At 24.9% G+C, this 16,184-nt stretch overlaps 2 protein-coding genes across 4 annotated transcripts; both read right to left on the bottom strand.

Annotated features, from left to right (window-relative positions):
- Positions 1-874: 874 nt before the first annotated feature.
- LOC114938461 (beta-keto L-gulonate decarboxylase-like) lies at positions 875-3,621 on the bottom strand. 2 transcript variants are annotated; one of them, XM_029312453.2, is made up of 6 exons: positions 3,555-3,621; positions 2,673-3,053; positions 2,506-2,601; positions 2,212-2,439; positions 1,917-2,083; positions 875-1,573 (listed from the first exon to the last, which is right to left on the bottom strand). In XM_029312453.2, exons 2-6 carry the CDS (start codon positions 3,016-3,018, stop codon positions 1,433-1,435), a joined length of 978 nt encoding a protein of 325 aa, XP_029168286.1. In that variant the 5' UTR covers positions 3,019-3,053; positions 3,555-3,621; the 3' UTR covers positions 875-1,432. The 2 variants fall into 2 exon arrangements, with proteins under 2 accessions (XP_029168286.1, XP_029168294.1); XM_029312461.2 differs by having other exon boundaries at positions 2,673-3,084; positions 3,555-3,612.
- A 3,930-nt stretch (positions 3,622-7,551) lies between these two features.
- On the bottom strand, positions 7,552-10,025 carry LOC114938589 (beta-keto L-gulonate decarboxylase-like). Of its 2 annotated transcripts, none has more exons than XM_029312576.2 (6): positions 9,959-10,025; positions 9,077-9,457; positions 8,910-9,005; positions 8,655-8,843; positions 8,360-8,526; positions 7,552-7,733 (listed from the first exon to the last, which is right to left on the bottom strand). In XM_029312576.2, exons 2-6 carry the CDS (start codon positions 9,420-9,422, stop codon positions 7,599-7,601), a joined length of 933 nt encoding a protein of 310 aa, XP_029168409.2. In that variant the 5' UTR covers positions 9,423-9,457; positions 9,959-10,025; the 3' UTR covers positions 7,552-7,598. The 2 variants fall into 2 exon arrangements, with proteins under 2 accessions (XP_029168409.2, XP_029168417.2); XM_029312584.2 differs by having other exon boundaries at positions 9,077-9,488; positions 9,959-10,016.
- Positions 10,026-16,184: the final 6,159 nt, after the last annotated feature.

Genomic DNA, 16,184 nt, shown 5'->3' with positions numbered 1-16,184 from the left:
CTTAGAAAGGATCGTCATTTTGTAAATTGTCAAACTTTGGGAAACTATTTCTATAGATCGTTTTGTAAACAAAGTTTGTGGAATATATACATATATAAATTTGTATAATTGAATATTATATAATATATGTATGCATATATATAAATAATATTTTGATGATATATAACATCTGTATGGTACACTTTATATAAATCTTAAAGTAAAATTTATATATAAATGTATATTACAGAAATATATAAAGTAGTAAATAGATAAATATATATTTGTGTGTATTTTACAAATTTGGTTTATATTTGTTTACTTTTTCTATTTAATTTTAATTTATATATATATATATATATAATTGTGAAAATATATATATATATTTATCAACAAATATACATTTTGAAATATTTATACTAATATACAATATATTTCTATTTCTATACAAACTATTTTTATAGACCGTTTTGTAAAAAGTTTGTGGTATATATACGTATATAAATTTGTATAACTATATATTATATTTTATATATGTATATATATAAATGATAATTACATATTATATTATATATATGTATATATAGAAATGATAATTATATGTTATGTAACACTTGTACGCAATATATAAATATTAAACAGAAATTAATATATAAATGTATATTATACAAATATTTAAAGTAGTATATAGATAAATATATATTTGTGTGTATTTTACATACTTGGTTTATATTAGTATGTTTTCTATTTAATTTAAATGTATATATATATATATATATATATATATATATATATACATATATATATGTATATATATATATATCAACAAATACACATTTTTATATATTTATATTAATATAAAGTTTATATTTTTTGTTAATTGTCAATAAAAATAGTCTGATAATTTGTACATTTACAGAATATTTAGAGAAAAAGTTTATAATGATATTATCGAACTTCTTAACATTTTCTTCTCTGATATTTTTCTCCACCATCAATCGAAATAAGAACATAGATTATGTGTACTACTCAAATCAATCAGTATTAAAATATAATAATTAAATAATGAAATAAATGATAGATAATAAATAAATAATAAAATATATAGTTAATAAGACTTAATACGATTTACGTTTCAAAATTAATGAGATACTTCTTGTGCAAAACTAAAGATATATATGAAATATCTCAATGATGTTACATGGAGCCGAAAATATGTTATAACATTTTCTGCTTAAATATCTCATAAAATTATTTCACATTTATCACGAAGCACAGCTAGTACAGATAACATGATTTTATTTGAAGCGTGGACAAATTTATATCATAATTAAAATTATAAATTAAGATATTAATAATTATAAATTAAAATTATAAATTTATCAAAATATTAATACTTATAAATTAAGTTTATCAAATAATGTATGAAAAATGATACGTTTTAGTAAATATACTAATAAAAATAAAACATACGTTCCGCTATATGAAAGTAACCAACATATTCTGTCTCTTCTGGCGTGATGTCGTTGAGAAATAGAAGGTCGAAGTTAAACTCAGGTTTTGAGAAAAACATGTAACGATCATTTGTATAAAACTGCAAAATATAGAGTTCATGAAATATTAATGTTATTTAATATTATGTCGACTTTGAAAATCAAATATCAACGTTATCATTCTCTTGTTACTATGATCATATAAAATTTTGAAATATAAATATATGTTAATTTCCATAAAATAGTATAAATATATAACAAAACGCGTATAAATTCGTAAATTAGAATCAAAGGTAGAAATAGAAAATATATGAAAATATAAAGAATATAACAATGTAAACAATAACAATTTATAATTTAATTATACAATTTATATGAAAATAGAGAATTTAAAATTATATAATATTTAAAAAATTAGTTTTTGGATGTGCACAAATAACTTACAAGTCCATCATGTTGTCCTTCAATTATGACTGGATCATTGACTATTGAGCCCAGAAATACGTTTGCATTTAAATTACAGTCTATATCCTCAAACCGTGGCTCGCCATTTTTTGGAAATTTGCCCAGTTTTATGTGTCCCCCTTGTATTAGGAGCACGCCACCTAACCCTAAAGTATTAAGTATGAAAGATTTATATATTTATATATACGTCATTTTTCTGAACTAATATTTTAGTTTTTACTTTGTATTTATTTTGGTAATGAAATTATATAATTTCGTATAAACAATTTTTTACCTATTTTAAAATATAAGCGCTTATGCAAAATATTCTGTATTAATGTTATGATGTTGTAATTGGTTTTGCGTCCTTTAACGCGTATTTTGAGCACCATTCCCGGTTTATGGTTACTGATAAAATAGTTCGTTCCCATTTCAATGGGTATTCTTTCATAACTACCTTCTGGCATTATATAAAGATCATAAGGGGTATATACTTCTAAAATTTCTGTATTCCCGGACATTCCTGTTAAAATGTAAGACTATTGTATTTCAAATGCGAAAGATCGAGAATGCTTGTTATATTTCTCACCAATTATTTCTAAATTGTACGGTTCTCTGGTTAAATCAGGACAGGCAACAATTTCAATTTGAAATTCGTCAAAGTATTCGTGTAATTCGTACAGAACTGTGGCAATATGCAATAACAGATGTAAAGTATTAAATAACTAAATTAAGTAATAAATGTTTTATACGTACTATCCTTGATATCTTCAAGAGTAATTGAATTAAATGATGGTATGCATTTGATTATATCTCTGGGGTCATCTTCAGGCTCATTTTCGGGGTCATTGTCGGGCTCATTTCTGATGCTCATTCGTAATAACGCTGCATTGAGGTCATTTCCGAGCTCTGCTGCAGGGCGATTTTCGTTTTCCTCTCCAGACTCTTTTGGTATGACAAGTTTAGATTCTTTTACAGGCTTTTCTTCCAGCTTTTCTTCGGGATTATTTATGGGTTCACCTCTGGGATTATTTTTGATTTCACTTTTATTTTTGATGATTCCTTCACGTTTAACACATTTTGGCTTATTCAGTTTACCCATAATGCTCAATTCGAGTTTAACGCGACAATGTCGTGCTATGTAAGAATGTTATGATTTATTAGATTGCTATAAAAAGCAACAATTATTGTATCAGTAATTTATATACAGAACGTAACATGTAGCAGAGTATATTAGTTGTGTTTTATGACATGCATTTTAAAAAGTAGATTGTAATTAATTTGAGCAAATATATCTGATATTAAAAATAAAAATTTGTTTATTAAATTAGATTGATTTGAAATATTGAAGATTCTCTAAGTTTTAAAGGAAACATTTAATATTATTTGTAAAAAATATTCGAATTAAAAGAAATAAAATATATATGTTACTAGGTTCTGAAGTTATTCTTTTTCCGTTATTTTGTATATGTATAATTTAAATGTTCAGGAAAAATCTTTAAATAATTTGAAATTTATCAAACACCTTATAATTATATTATAAATTATATAAACGCAAAAAATATCTCTGCATATAATTGTAAATGAACACATAAATTATACAATATATATATATATACATATAAAATTCGTACTTACGTTATGAAATGTCTTATTGTTCAAATACTTTAATTAGTATTATTGTCAAACGTGTCTTCTTTCGTTGTTTGCAAATGTATAACTAATCGCACGGGACGTTTCAATATATATTATTCTCTTAAATGTAACCGAAAGCACAAAAAACTAACAACAAAATATGAAAACGGTCGAATGTAGAAGTCAATATTGATCAGAGATATTGTAAATATATCCTGAATTTACCAACGAATTTTAATACAAAAACTTATACAATTAATTCTTAAAACAAGAAGACAATTTGGAAAAAAGTTATCATAAAAATTGCTTCTGTTTTAAACTTAAAATCTGGATTTCAGTTTGAATGTTTCTTAAAAATTTTACGTTGATTATTAAGTATCATAGGTCGTCTAAGATTATTATAATTAATTTTATTTTTATGTCAATCTTCAGAATCGTCTTAATCTCATCTATGCATGCCATATACCATATACATATACAAATGCGTATACGTACATATATATATTTTTTTTTTCATTTTAATACGATCCATAAAAAGTACAAAAGTTTCAATATATATATTAATATGTATTATATATATTAATATGTAATGTTTGCAAAATTTAAAATAATTTAATTTTGTGTAATTTACGCATATATCCGCTTATGATTTTCATGCAATTTTATATAATATCTAAAAGTATAAGATCTCGTATACGTTTTGTTTCAAGACGTGCTACGAAATAATCTTTTCATTACTACTTCCATAAGTTAGGAAAAATTCTTTCAAACAAATTATATATATTAACAATGAAAAAAAAAGTGAAGGGAGAGAACAAAATGAAGCAAAACATTTTCTTAAGTACAATTAAGATTTTTGCCAAAAGTTTTTTCACTATTGATAGGAATTTAGTTGTTCGAATATTTGGAAATGTCTAGTCTCGTATTTTTAATTCTACTGTTACACACATCATATGCAAACTCTGTGTAATGGAAATTGTATGAATAGGTCGAAGGCAATCTTCTGCTATTAATAATAATAGTAATTTCTCAATTTCCACTGAATAGTTTCCTTTCTTCCAAGGATACTTTATATTCTTTCGTTATAGGAACATAATAATGAGCAACAATTTTTCCGTGTTGGGACTATTATTATAAGAAAATAAGAAGAACTGAAAACAAATTGCATTATGAAATGGACGTGTTACCAATTAAATCGTTATGCAGCAGCAAAAGCGCCTTTATACAAAAAAATAAAATTCCGTACTGTCTTTGGTTATATTAAAGATTTTTGTTTCATGAATTGTAAATAAATCATTATAAATAAAAGTCTTTTTCTATTTTTGTTATTTTATTTTTTTATTATAATTGTGACAACTAATATTCTATTAATATGAAGTACACGACGCGCATTTAAACGATTTGTATATTGTAATTAATGCCAAAAAATATGATTTCATATTTTTGAAACACTATATATATACAATCATTTTAATGGTCTGCTTTCCCAGTCAGAAATGATCGGACGAAAAGACATAAAATCGATATCGATTCGACCAATTGGGCATCGATTTGATATTGATTCGACGTCGATTTAACTATTATTTCTGGCTGGATTATAACTTAATAGAATAAATATAAAAATGGAAACATTAAATATAACGTATGTACTAAATATATACGCAAAATAGTATTTTTATAATTATTTTTTTCCTTAGAAAGGATTGTCTTTATGTAAATCATCAAATTTTGGTAAACTATTTCTATAGATCGTTTTGTAAAAAGAATTTGTGGAATATATACATATATAAATTTGTATAATTAAATATTATATAATATATGTATGCATATATATAAATAATAATTTGATGATATGTGACATCTGTATGGTACACATTATATAAATATTAAAGAGAAATTAATATATAAATGTATATTATACAAATATATAAAGTAGTATATAGATAAATATATATTTGTGTGTATTTTACAGACTTGGTTTATATTAGTATGTTCTTTATTTAATTTAAATGTATATATATATTTATCTACAAATACACATTTTTATATATTTATATTAATATAATATACAGTATATATTTTTTGTTAATTGTCAATAAAAAGTTAATAGTCGGATAATTTGTACATCTACAGAATATTTAGAGAAAAAGTTTATAATGATATTATCGAACTTCTTAACATATTCTCCTCTGATATTTTTCTCCACCATCAATCGAAATAAAAACATAGATTATGTGTACTACTCAAATCAATCAGTATTATAATATAATAATTAAATAATGAAATAAATAATAGATAATAAATAAATAATAAAATATATAATTAATAAGAATTAATACAATTTACGTTTCAAAATTAATGTAATAATTCTTGTGCATAACTAAAAATATATGTGAAATATCTCGATGATATTTCATTGAGCCGAAAATATGTTATACCATTTTAGGCTTATATCTCATAAAAATATTTTACATTTAGCACGAAGCACAGCTAGTACAGATGACATGATTTTATTTCAAGGGTGGACAAATTTATATCATAAGATTATAAATTAAGATATTAATAATTATAAATTAAGATTATAAATTTGATATTGATTCGACGTCGATTTAACTATTAATTCTGGCTGGATTATAAGTTAATGGAATAAATATAAAAATGAAAAAATAAAATATAACGTATGTACTAAATATATACGCAAAATAGTATTTTTAAAACTATTTTTTTCCTTAGAAAGAATCGTCATTATGTAAATCATCAAACTTTGGTAAACTATTTCTATAGATCGTTTTGTAAAGAGAGTTTGTGGAATATATACATATATAAATTTGTATAATTAAATATTACATAATATATGTATGCATATATATAAATAATATTTTGATGATATGTAACACCTGTATGGTACACATTATATAAATATTAAAGAGAAACAATTATAAAAATGTATATTATACAATCATATAAAGTAGTATATAGATAAATATATATTTGTGTGTATTTTACAGACTTGGTTTATATTAGTATGTTCTCTATTTAATTTAAATGTATATATATATATATATATATATATATATATATATATATACATATATATATACATAAATTATATATATATATATTTCTATAAATACACATTTTTATATATTTATATTAATATACAGTATATATTTTTTGCTAATTGTCAATCAAAATTGTCGGATAATTTGTACATCTATAGAATATTTAGAGAAAAAGTTTATAATAATATTATCAAACTTCTTAACATATTCTTCTTATACAATCATATAAAGTAGTATATAGATAAATATATATTTGTGTGTATTTTACAGACTTGGTTTATATTAGTATGTTCTCTATTTAATTTAAATGAATATATATATATATATATATATATACATATATATATATATATTTCTATAAATACACATTTTTATATATTTATATTAATATACAGTATATATTTTTTGCTAATTGTCAATCAAAATTGTCGGATAATTTGTACATCTATAGAATATTTAGAGAAAAAGTTTATAATAATATTATTAAACTTCTTAACATATTCTTCTCTGATATTTTTCTCCACCATCAATCGAAATAAAAACATAGATTATGTGTACTACTCAAATTAATCAGTATTATAATATAATAATTAAATAATGAAATAAATGATAGATAATAAATTGATAATAAAATATATAGTTAATAAGAATTAATACAATTTACGTTTCAAAATTAATGAAATAATTCTTTTGCAAAACTAAAGATATATATGAAATATCTCAAAGATATTTCATCGAGCCGAAAATATGTTATAACATTTTCGGCTTAAATATCTCATAAAAATATTTCACATTTATCACGAAGCACAGCTAGTACAGATGACATGATTTTATTTCAAGCGTGGACAAATTTATATCATAATTAAGATTATAAATTAAGATATTAATAATTATAAATTAAGATTATAAATTTATCAAAATATTAATAATTATAAATTAAGTTTATAAAATAATGTATGAAAAATGAGACGTTTTAGTAAATATACTAATAATAATAAAACATACGTTCCGCTATATCAAAGTAACCAACATATTCTGTCTCTTCTGGCGTGATGTCGTTGAGAAATTGGTCGAACACGTTAGTTATTGAACAAAACATATAACGATCATTTGTATAAAACTGCAAAATATAAAGTTCATGAAGTTAATGTTATTATGAATTAATGTTAATGAATTAATGTTATTTAATATTATGTTGCTTCGAAAATCAAATATCAATGTTATCATTCTCATGTTACTATGATCATATGAAATTTTGAAATATAAATATATGTTAATTTCCATAACATAGTATAAATATATAACAAAACGCGTATAAACTCGTAAATTATAATCAAAGGAAGAAATAGAAAATATATGAAAATATAAAGAATATAACAATGTAAACAATAACAATTTATAATTTAATCAAACAATTAAAAGGCAATAAGAGATAATTAAATCAATCAGTAATTTATTAGTGAAAAGATGTATAACATATTAAATAACACACAAAAATAAATTCGTACAAAAATAAATAAATACGAATTAATTTTTGTATGTTATTTAATAACTTATACATCTTTTCACTAATAAATTACTGATTGATTTAATTAGCTCTTATTGTCTTTTAATTGTTTGATTCATTTAATAAAGAGCTTTTACAAATTATATTATAATTTAATTATACAATATATATGAAAATGGAGAATTTAAAATTATATAATATTTAAAAAATTAATTTTTGGATGTGCACAAATAACTTACAAGTCTATCATGTTGTCCTTCAATTATGACTGGATCATTGACTATTACGCCCACACATACTTTTGCATTTAAATTACAATTTATTGTCCTACACCGTGGCTGGCCATTCTTTGGAAATTCGCCCAGTTTTATGTGTCCCCCTTGTATTAGGAGCAGGCCATTTAACCCTAAAGTATTAAGTATGAAAGATTTATTTATTTATATATACGTCATTTCTATGAACTAATATTTTAGTTTTTATTTTGTATTTATTTTGGTAATGAAATTATATAGTTTCGTATAAACAATTTTTTACCTATTTTAAAATATAAGCGCTTATGCAAAATATTCTGTATTAATGTTATGATGTTGTAATTGATTTTGCGTCCTTTAGCGCGTATTTTAAGCACCATTGCCGGTTTACCCATACTGAAACAATAGTTCTTTCTCGCTAGGCGAAAATTAGGAGTATATATTTCCCAAATAGATGTATCCCCGGACATTCCTGTTAAAATGTAAGACTATTGTATTTCAAATGCGAAAGATCAAGAATACTTGTTATATTTCTCACCAATTATTTCTAAATTGTACGGTTCTCTGGTTAAATCAGGACAGGCAACAATTTCAATTTGAAATTCGTCAAAGTATTCGTGTAATTCGTACAGAACTGTGGCAATATGCAATAACAGATGTAAAGTATTAAATAGCGAAATTAAGTAATAAATGTTTTATACGTACTATCTTTGATATTTTCAAGACTAATTGAATTGAATGATGGTATGCATTCGATTTTAACTCTGGGTTCATCTTCAGGCTCATTTTCGGGGTCATTGTCGGGCTCATTTCTGATGCTCATTCGTAATAACGCTGCATTGAGGTCATTTCCGAGCTCTGCTGCAGGGCGATTTTCGTTTTCCTCTCCAGACTCTTTTGGTATGACAAGTTTAGATTCTTTTACAGGCTTTTCTTCCAGCTTTTCTTCGGGATTATTTATGGGTTCACCTCTGGGATTATTTTTGATTTCACTTTTATTTTTGATGATTCCTTCACGTTTAACACATTTTGGCTTATTCAGTTTACCCATAATGCTCAATTCGAGTTTAACGCGACAATGTCGTGCTATGTAAGAATGTTATGATTTATTAGATTGCTATAAAAAGCAACAATTATTGTATCAGTAATTTATATACAGAACGTAACATGTAGCAGAGTATATTAGTTGTGTTTTATGACATGCATTTTAAAAAGTAGATTGTAATTAATTTGAGCAAATATATCTGATATTAAAAATAAAAATTTGTTTATTAAATTAGATTGATTTGAAATATTGAAGATTCTCTAAGTTTTAAAGGAAACATTTAATATTATTTGTAAAAAATATTCGAATTAAAAGAAATAAAATATATATGTTACTAGGTTCTGAAGTTATTCTTTTTCCGTTATTTTGTATATGTATAATTTAAATGTTCAGGAAAAATCTTTAAATAATTTGAAATTTATCAAACACCTTATAATTATATTATAAATTATATAAACGCAAAAAATATCTCTGCATATAATTGTAAATGAACACATAAATTATACAATATATATATATATACATATAAAATTCGTACTTACGTTATGAAATGTCTTATTGTTCAAATACTTTAATTAGTATTATTGTCAAACGTGTCTTCTTTCGTTGTTTGCAAATGTATAACTAATCGCACGGGACGTTTCAATATATATTATTCTCTTAAATGTAACCGAAAGCACAAAAAACTAACAACAAAATATGAAAACGGTCGAATGTAGAAGTCAATATTGATCAGAGATATTGTAAATATATCCTGAATTTACCAACGAATTTTAATACAATAACTTATACAATTAATTCTTAAAACAAGAAGACAATTTGGAAAAAAGTTATCATAAAAATTGCTTCTGTTTTAAACTTAAAATCTGGATTTCAGTTTGAATGTTTCTTAAAAATTTTACGTTGATTATTAAGTATCATAGGTCGTCTAAGATTATTATAATTAATTTTATTTTTATGTCAATCTTCAGAATCGTCTTAATCTCATCTATGCATGCTATATATTTATATATACATATACAAATGCGTATACGTACATATATATATATATATATATGCATATATTTGAAAATAAAAGATTGTCATCTCTTTTATATTTCATAATTTATTTTGGAGATAATATATTTAGAGGAAGCTGCTCTTTCGCGAAAGCGGGCGTTGAATAATTCATAATCATCACGAACTTTTTATGGTGTCGATAATTTTGTTTCCAAAATACCTAACTCTTTCTAGCGAATTTATTGTCGTCATGCGGGTTTCTTCTTCCCCTATGATTGAGATACTGTCCTTAAGGGGTACGAGGTGAACTCCCGAGTAAAGTGCTCAGGCTAATTGAGTGGTAATCGAGTACAACCCCTTTTCCCAGCAAACTCGATCATCGCGGATAACAGACTTATCTGGAGTTGCCTGTGCATTAGGGCGTATTGTGTAGCAGTCATTATTCTGATCGTTAACATGAAAACAATGATTATTCGAGATACAAGATCCGTACTCTTCTCGAATCATTAAGGAACATAAAGTTATTAATATGTATATACAGGGTGTCCCATAAGAAAATGCTGAAACGGGTATACAAACATTTTTTTATATTTATTAAAAACTGCAGAATTTCCTCTTTTCAATACAATTTTTGTTTTCTCAATAACTGCATGCATTAAAAAATGACAGCTGATTCCAGTTTCAGCATTTTTCTATGGGACACCCTGTAAAACGTAACAAATATCTGTCTTCTTTTTTACATAGATGTTTTGTAATTAGTTAATAAAGTTTCACGATTGACGATTAAAATGCAAAAATTGAAGACTTGATATCTTTTAAGAAAATATTCTTTTTTTATTTATTATTTAATATATTTTAATTCAACAGTAGAATTAAATTAACCGTGATTGAGAAATAATTTGTATATTTAAGATTGCTGAAATATAATAAAGAAAATATTAAAAAATTACGAAAAAGTTTTAAAACCCGAAGAAGATTTTAGATAAATCTTGAGATTTTTATATTAACTTATAACTTATAATACAACAAAGTTAACTATGTTAATTGAACAGAATTATAAAAAAAATATGAAAAGTACACATAATTACTCTTAGGTACAGTAACGATCGCGCTAGGCAAGGAAACTTTAATTATACAATAATTAAAAACGTTAATTTTCCGTTCTTTTTCTCCCTCACTTTTTATTCCCCCGTTTCTTTTTCCTTAATTTCTTGTCCGCGGCTCTCGTGTAATGTACAACGAACGATAAATTAATAAAGCCCGCTCGGTTATCCAGCACCGCGTTGTTAATTTCATGATGTACGTTCGCGCTGAGTTTGCGGAACTTTGTAATTAAACAAGAAAATACGATAACGCTAACTTGACAAACATCTTCTTCTGAAACTCTTTCGTTCCAACGCGTATAATTATATTTTTTTACAAATGACTATAAATCATCTGCGAAATATAGTATTCTTCTTCGCAATTTTTTTGATTTATTCCTAAGTTATCGCAGAAACAGCTACCACAACTTTTTTGAATATGCAATTACTACAAGTGGAAATATATGTATATGTATACAAATTGAAAGATTCTTTTAAAGAAAATAACATTGTACAGAATATTTATTTTTTTTCTAAAATATATAATGCAAAGAAATTGATTGTCGGCATTTTTTATATTAGAGGAAATCAGAATTAAAAGATAAGGAGAAAAAAGAAATTTAGTTTTTAACAGGTCATAAAAGTTTCTAAAAAATAAAAATATATGTTACTTTGATCATTGTTCAAGAATCATGCTTTTTTCATAAGTCACTGAAAGAACTTTTACCTCAGCCTGAGATTATTTACAGTCCAAAAAGAGATGAAATGGATAGAAAAATTGAAGAATTTAACTAAAGTATCTTCGTATTATAAGTTAATATAAAAGTCTCAAGATTTATCTAAAATCTTCTTCGGTTTTTAAAATTTGTTCTTCATTTTTTAATATTTTTATTATATTTCAACAATCTTAAATATACAAATTATTTCTCAATCACGATTAATTTAATTCTACTGTTGAATTAAAATATATTGTACTCTCTTTAACTCAAAGACAAACGTTTGTAACAAAATTAGAAAAATAATATTTTCTTAAAAGATGTCAAGTCTTAAATTTTTGCAGTATAATCGTCAATCGTCTAACTTTAAATATTAACTAATCACAAAACATCTATGTAAAAATAAAGACAGATATTTGTTATGTATATTGTACAAGATATCCCATAGAAAAATGCTGAAACTAATCAGCTGTCATTTTCCAATGCAGTTATTGAGAAAACAAAACTTGTGTTGAAAAGAGGAAATTCTGCAGTTTTTAATTCATTAAAAAAGATAATCATAAAAAGGAATTTTTATGATTACGATTTATGATTTATGTGTGAGGTCAATTTACACTTTAGATAAGCCATACGCGGCAAATACATATATACATACATTATAAGAGGACAATGTGTTTAATGAAAGGTTTGGTAGCAATGTTTGGGCGAATAATATCGGAGATATTAGAAGGGAATCTTGAACACGCGGGGAATGAGAAACGAGCCGGTGCACGTGGATGCGGATGCAACGAAGAGGGCTAACGCCCCGATGCACACACGCGATCTTTAAGCTCAGCTTAAGACGGGATCACGCGCAGCGGGTGCTTAAATGTTGATATCATCGCGGCACCGATCCCGATGTCCCGGTAGCTGCGTCAATACATATATATATATATATATATATATTTAAATGTATAATGAAATTAAATGTATAATATATTTAAATATATTAATAATTAATACTCTATTTCTCTATATATAAATATTTTATTATTTTAAAAAATAATTAATTATTATTTTAATAAATGATTTATAATAAATTTATTATAATTATTAAATAAATTATAATTAATAATATATCTATATATATATATATATATATATATATATATAATATATATAAATTTTATAAATTATTAAATATTTAATAATATATAATCCTAATGATTTATTATATATATATATATAATATAGAAAGTCCCATTTGAATATGGTATATATCCCCCATTAAGTTCGATAAAAAATATTATAATTCTCGCGCACAAAAGATCAGCGGAGATTGACTCGGGATTGTGGTCCAAAGCACAGGGGCGAATTGATCGAGAATGATACGGGGGAGCTAAGATGATCGGCGGATCATTCGAGCTTACCGTATTTTACTCGACATCACTTGGGAAAATAGTATAATGCGAGATAATGCCAGAAACGAGCGAGCTTGTCGAGAATATGACGCCGAAACGCTGGTCGAAGAAAATTATAACGCGCCGTAAGTTCGTTAAGAGAGGTCGACGTATGTCGGCCACGATTATAAATTCAAGTATAAAACTTATAATCGTGTTTGTTTTAATTAGAGCCGCAGCATGCGCCGGACTCATTTAAGACGCGAAGTTTACGTCGGTTTTCACTCTCTCTCTCTCTCTCCTCTTCGAGTTTTCTCTCCCTCTCTCTTTTTCGCGCCTGCCTTCTGTTAATTTCACGTAAGGCATTAGTGCGTTAATAAACCGTTATTTATTGACGCGCTTCCGCGATTATTTACTTCCAACGTCCTGCTGCATTTTCCCCGCCTGCTTTTCTATCTCTTAAATTAGACGACGCGAATCCACGTGGTATTTCTTCAATAAATGCAACGCGAAGCTGTGCAAAATTTATTAAAATAATCGTCTCATTAAAATTATAAGTTTCGCATAATAAATACACTGTAAAACAATTTATTGAATTTGAATAAGTATTTATTTCAATAAATCATTTATTTGAAATATTAATATATATATATATATATATATATATATAATAAATATTTATTTGATTTGAAAAGAATTTTCTTATATTAAATAAATACTTTTCATATCAAATCAATATATACACACATATATATATATATATATATATATATATATATATATGTATATATTGATTTGATATGAAAAGTATTTATTTAATATAAGAAAATTTTTTTCAAATCAAATAAATATTTATTTGTTTCAAATAAATGATTTATTAGGCAATATTGAAATAAATATTTATTCATTTGGTCATATATATATCATATCGTAAAATATATAGAAATTCTTTAAAAATTGACGCGAATGACACAACAAGCCTTTACGTCAAACTAACCCATATATGTCTAATTTTAGCAACTTACTTAGCCGGAAAGTGCGCGTTTTTTTTTTTTTTTTTTTTGTGTGAAGGACGATTTGATTATACTTAGAGATTTTTACGCTTCGACTTCGCTTGGGGACTTGTTTATTCCTTGTATGATGTCGTTCCTCGCGGTTTATCTCATTCGAGGACAGAGATTTTACGCGGATAAATTTCAAATCCGATCTCGCGCATCGTTTCGCATCGTGCAAAGCTTAGCTGGTGAAAGGAACCCCTTTAGCTGCTCTCGGGGTGCTATGTGTGCGATGTCGCATACGATACAAGAAGGCAAGATGGTGTGTAATCACCCGCGGATTAGAGCGACGACATTTTCGTGACGTTGCATGATAGTGGCTCGGAGCAGCTACATATTCGATTCCTTTCAGTCTTGCTTTAAGAAATCTTTTCGAGCGTTTAGTTGCAATACACGTGGTTACGATGACAGACATAAGTTTAAGAAGCTTAAGGAGCGAGAGCAGATTTATAAGGTTGAAAGACGCCAAAATTGACGAGCAGATAACTTTTGTTCGCAAAAATTGTTTAAATATTTTAAAGAAGTTTTTTAGTGTTGTATAACGATCTGTTAGATGACAATAATATATATTTTGAGCAAAATGGCTCACAATCAGTTAAATAAATAAATAATTATTCATACAAATATAACATAATATATTCATATTAATATACTTTAGATTCAAAAAATTGCATAAACTTATAAAATAAAAAATTGTATATACTTACTGTAAACTTATAAAATAAATTAATGCAGGAATTATTAACTGCGACATTATACGTGATTATAAAATGTTATGTTTTTAATGTTTATAAATAAAAAGTTACTTTATGCTGATGGATTAAACACGCAGCTACTATTTATACATTTACCACGATTTCGTGTCGATGATTAATAAACCGATAGTTGGTAAGCAAATTTATTTTACAAGCTTTTATATCGGTAAAGGATAATAATTAAAGAAACAAATGTTCGAGCATCGATAATGTTTTAGGATATAGAAATTGGTTATAATTTATTTATTCATTTAATTCAAATCCTCAAGATAACGACTTTGCTTCGAAAGTAATATGTATTAATGCAAATTAAAATGCAAACTTTTATAAATATATAAAATTTTTCTCTTGTGGAAAATTCGTGTTGACAAATAAATTATGTATTAACAATGTAATCTCATTATTTACTACTTACCATTGCAGTAATGTTAATATCACTGCATTGTACAGCAATTATTATAATAATAATTCATATATAGTGAACAGATAATATTAATTTTGATTGATAAAAAAAATTAATATAATAATCTATATTTTGCTTTTAATTTTTGTGTACACGTAAAAATTTTTTTTTCGTATTTTTCTATCAAAAATTATATAATCAATTGTTTTATTAAAAATTGGTTACTCATTTATTTTAATAAAAATTTATTAATTATTGTTTAATAGCAATATATTCTTCTGAAAGTAGAAATATTTTTTATAGAATAAATAACCAAATTGAACAATAAATAGAAATAATGTTGATATTGATATTATGAATTACTTGTATATGTACATGT

This window comes from Nylanderia fulva, unplaced genomic scaffold (assembly GCF_048542155.1).
Source record: "Nylanderia fulva isolate GAGA-0341 unplaced genomic scaffold, ASM4854215v1 Scaffold10, whole genome shotgun sequence".
Lineage (NCBI taxonomy): Eukaryota > Metazoa > Arthropoda > Insecta > Hymenoptera > Formicidae > Nylanderia > Nylanderia fulva.
This window is presented reverse-complemented; position numbering and strand designations above follow the sequence as displayed.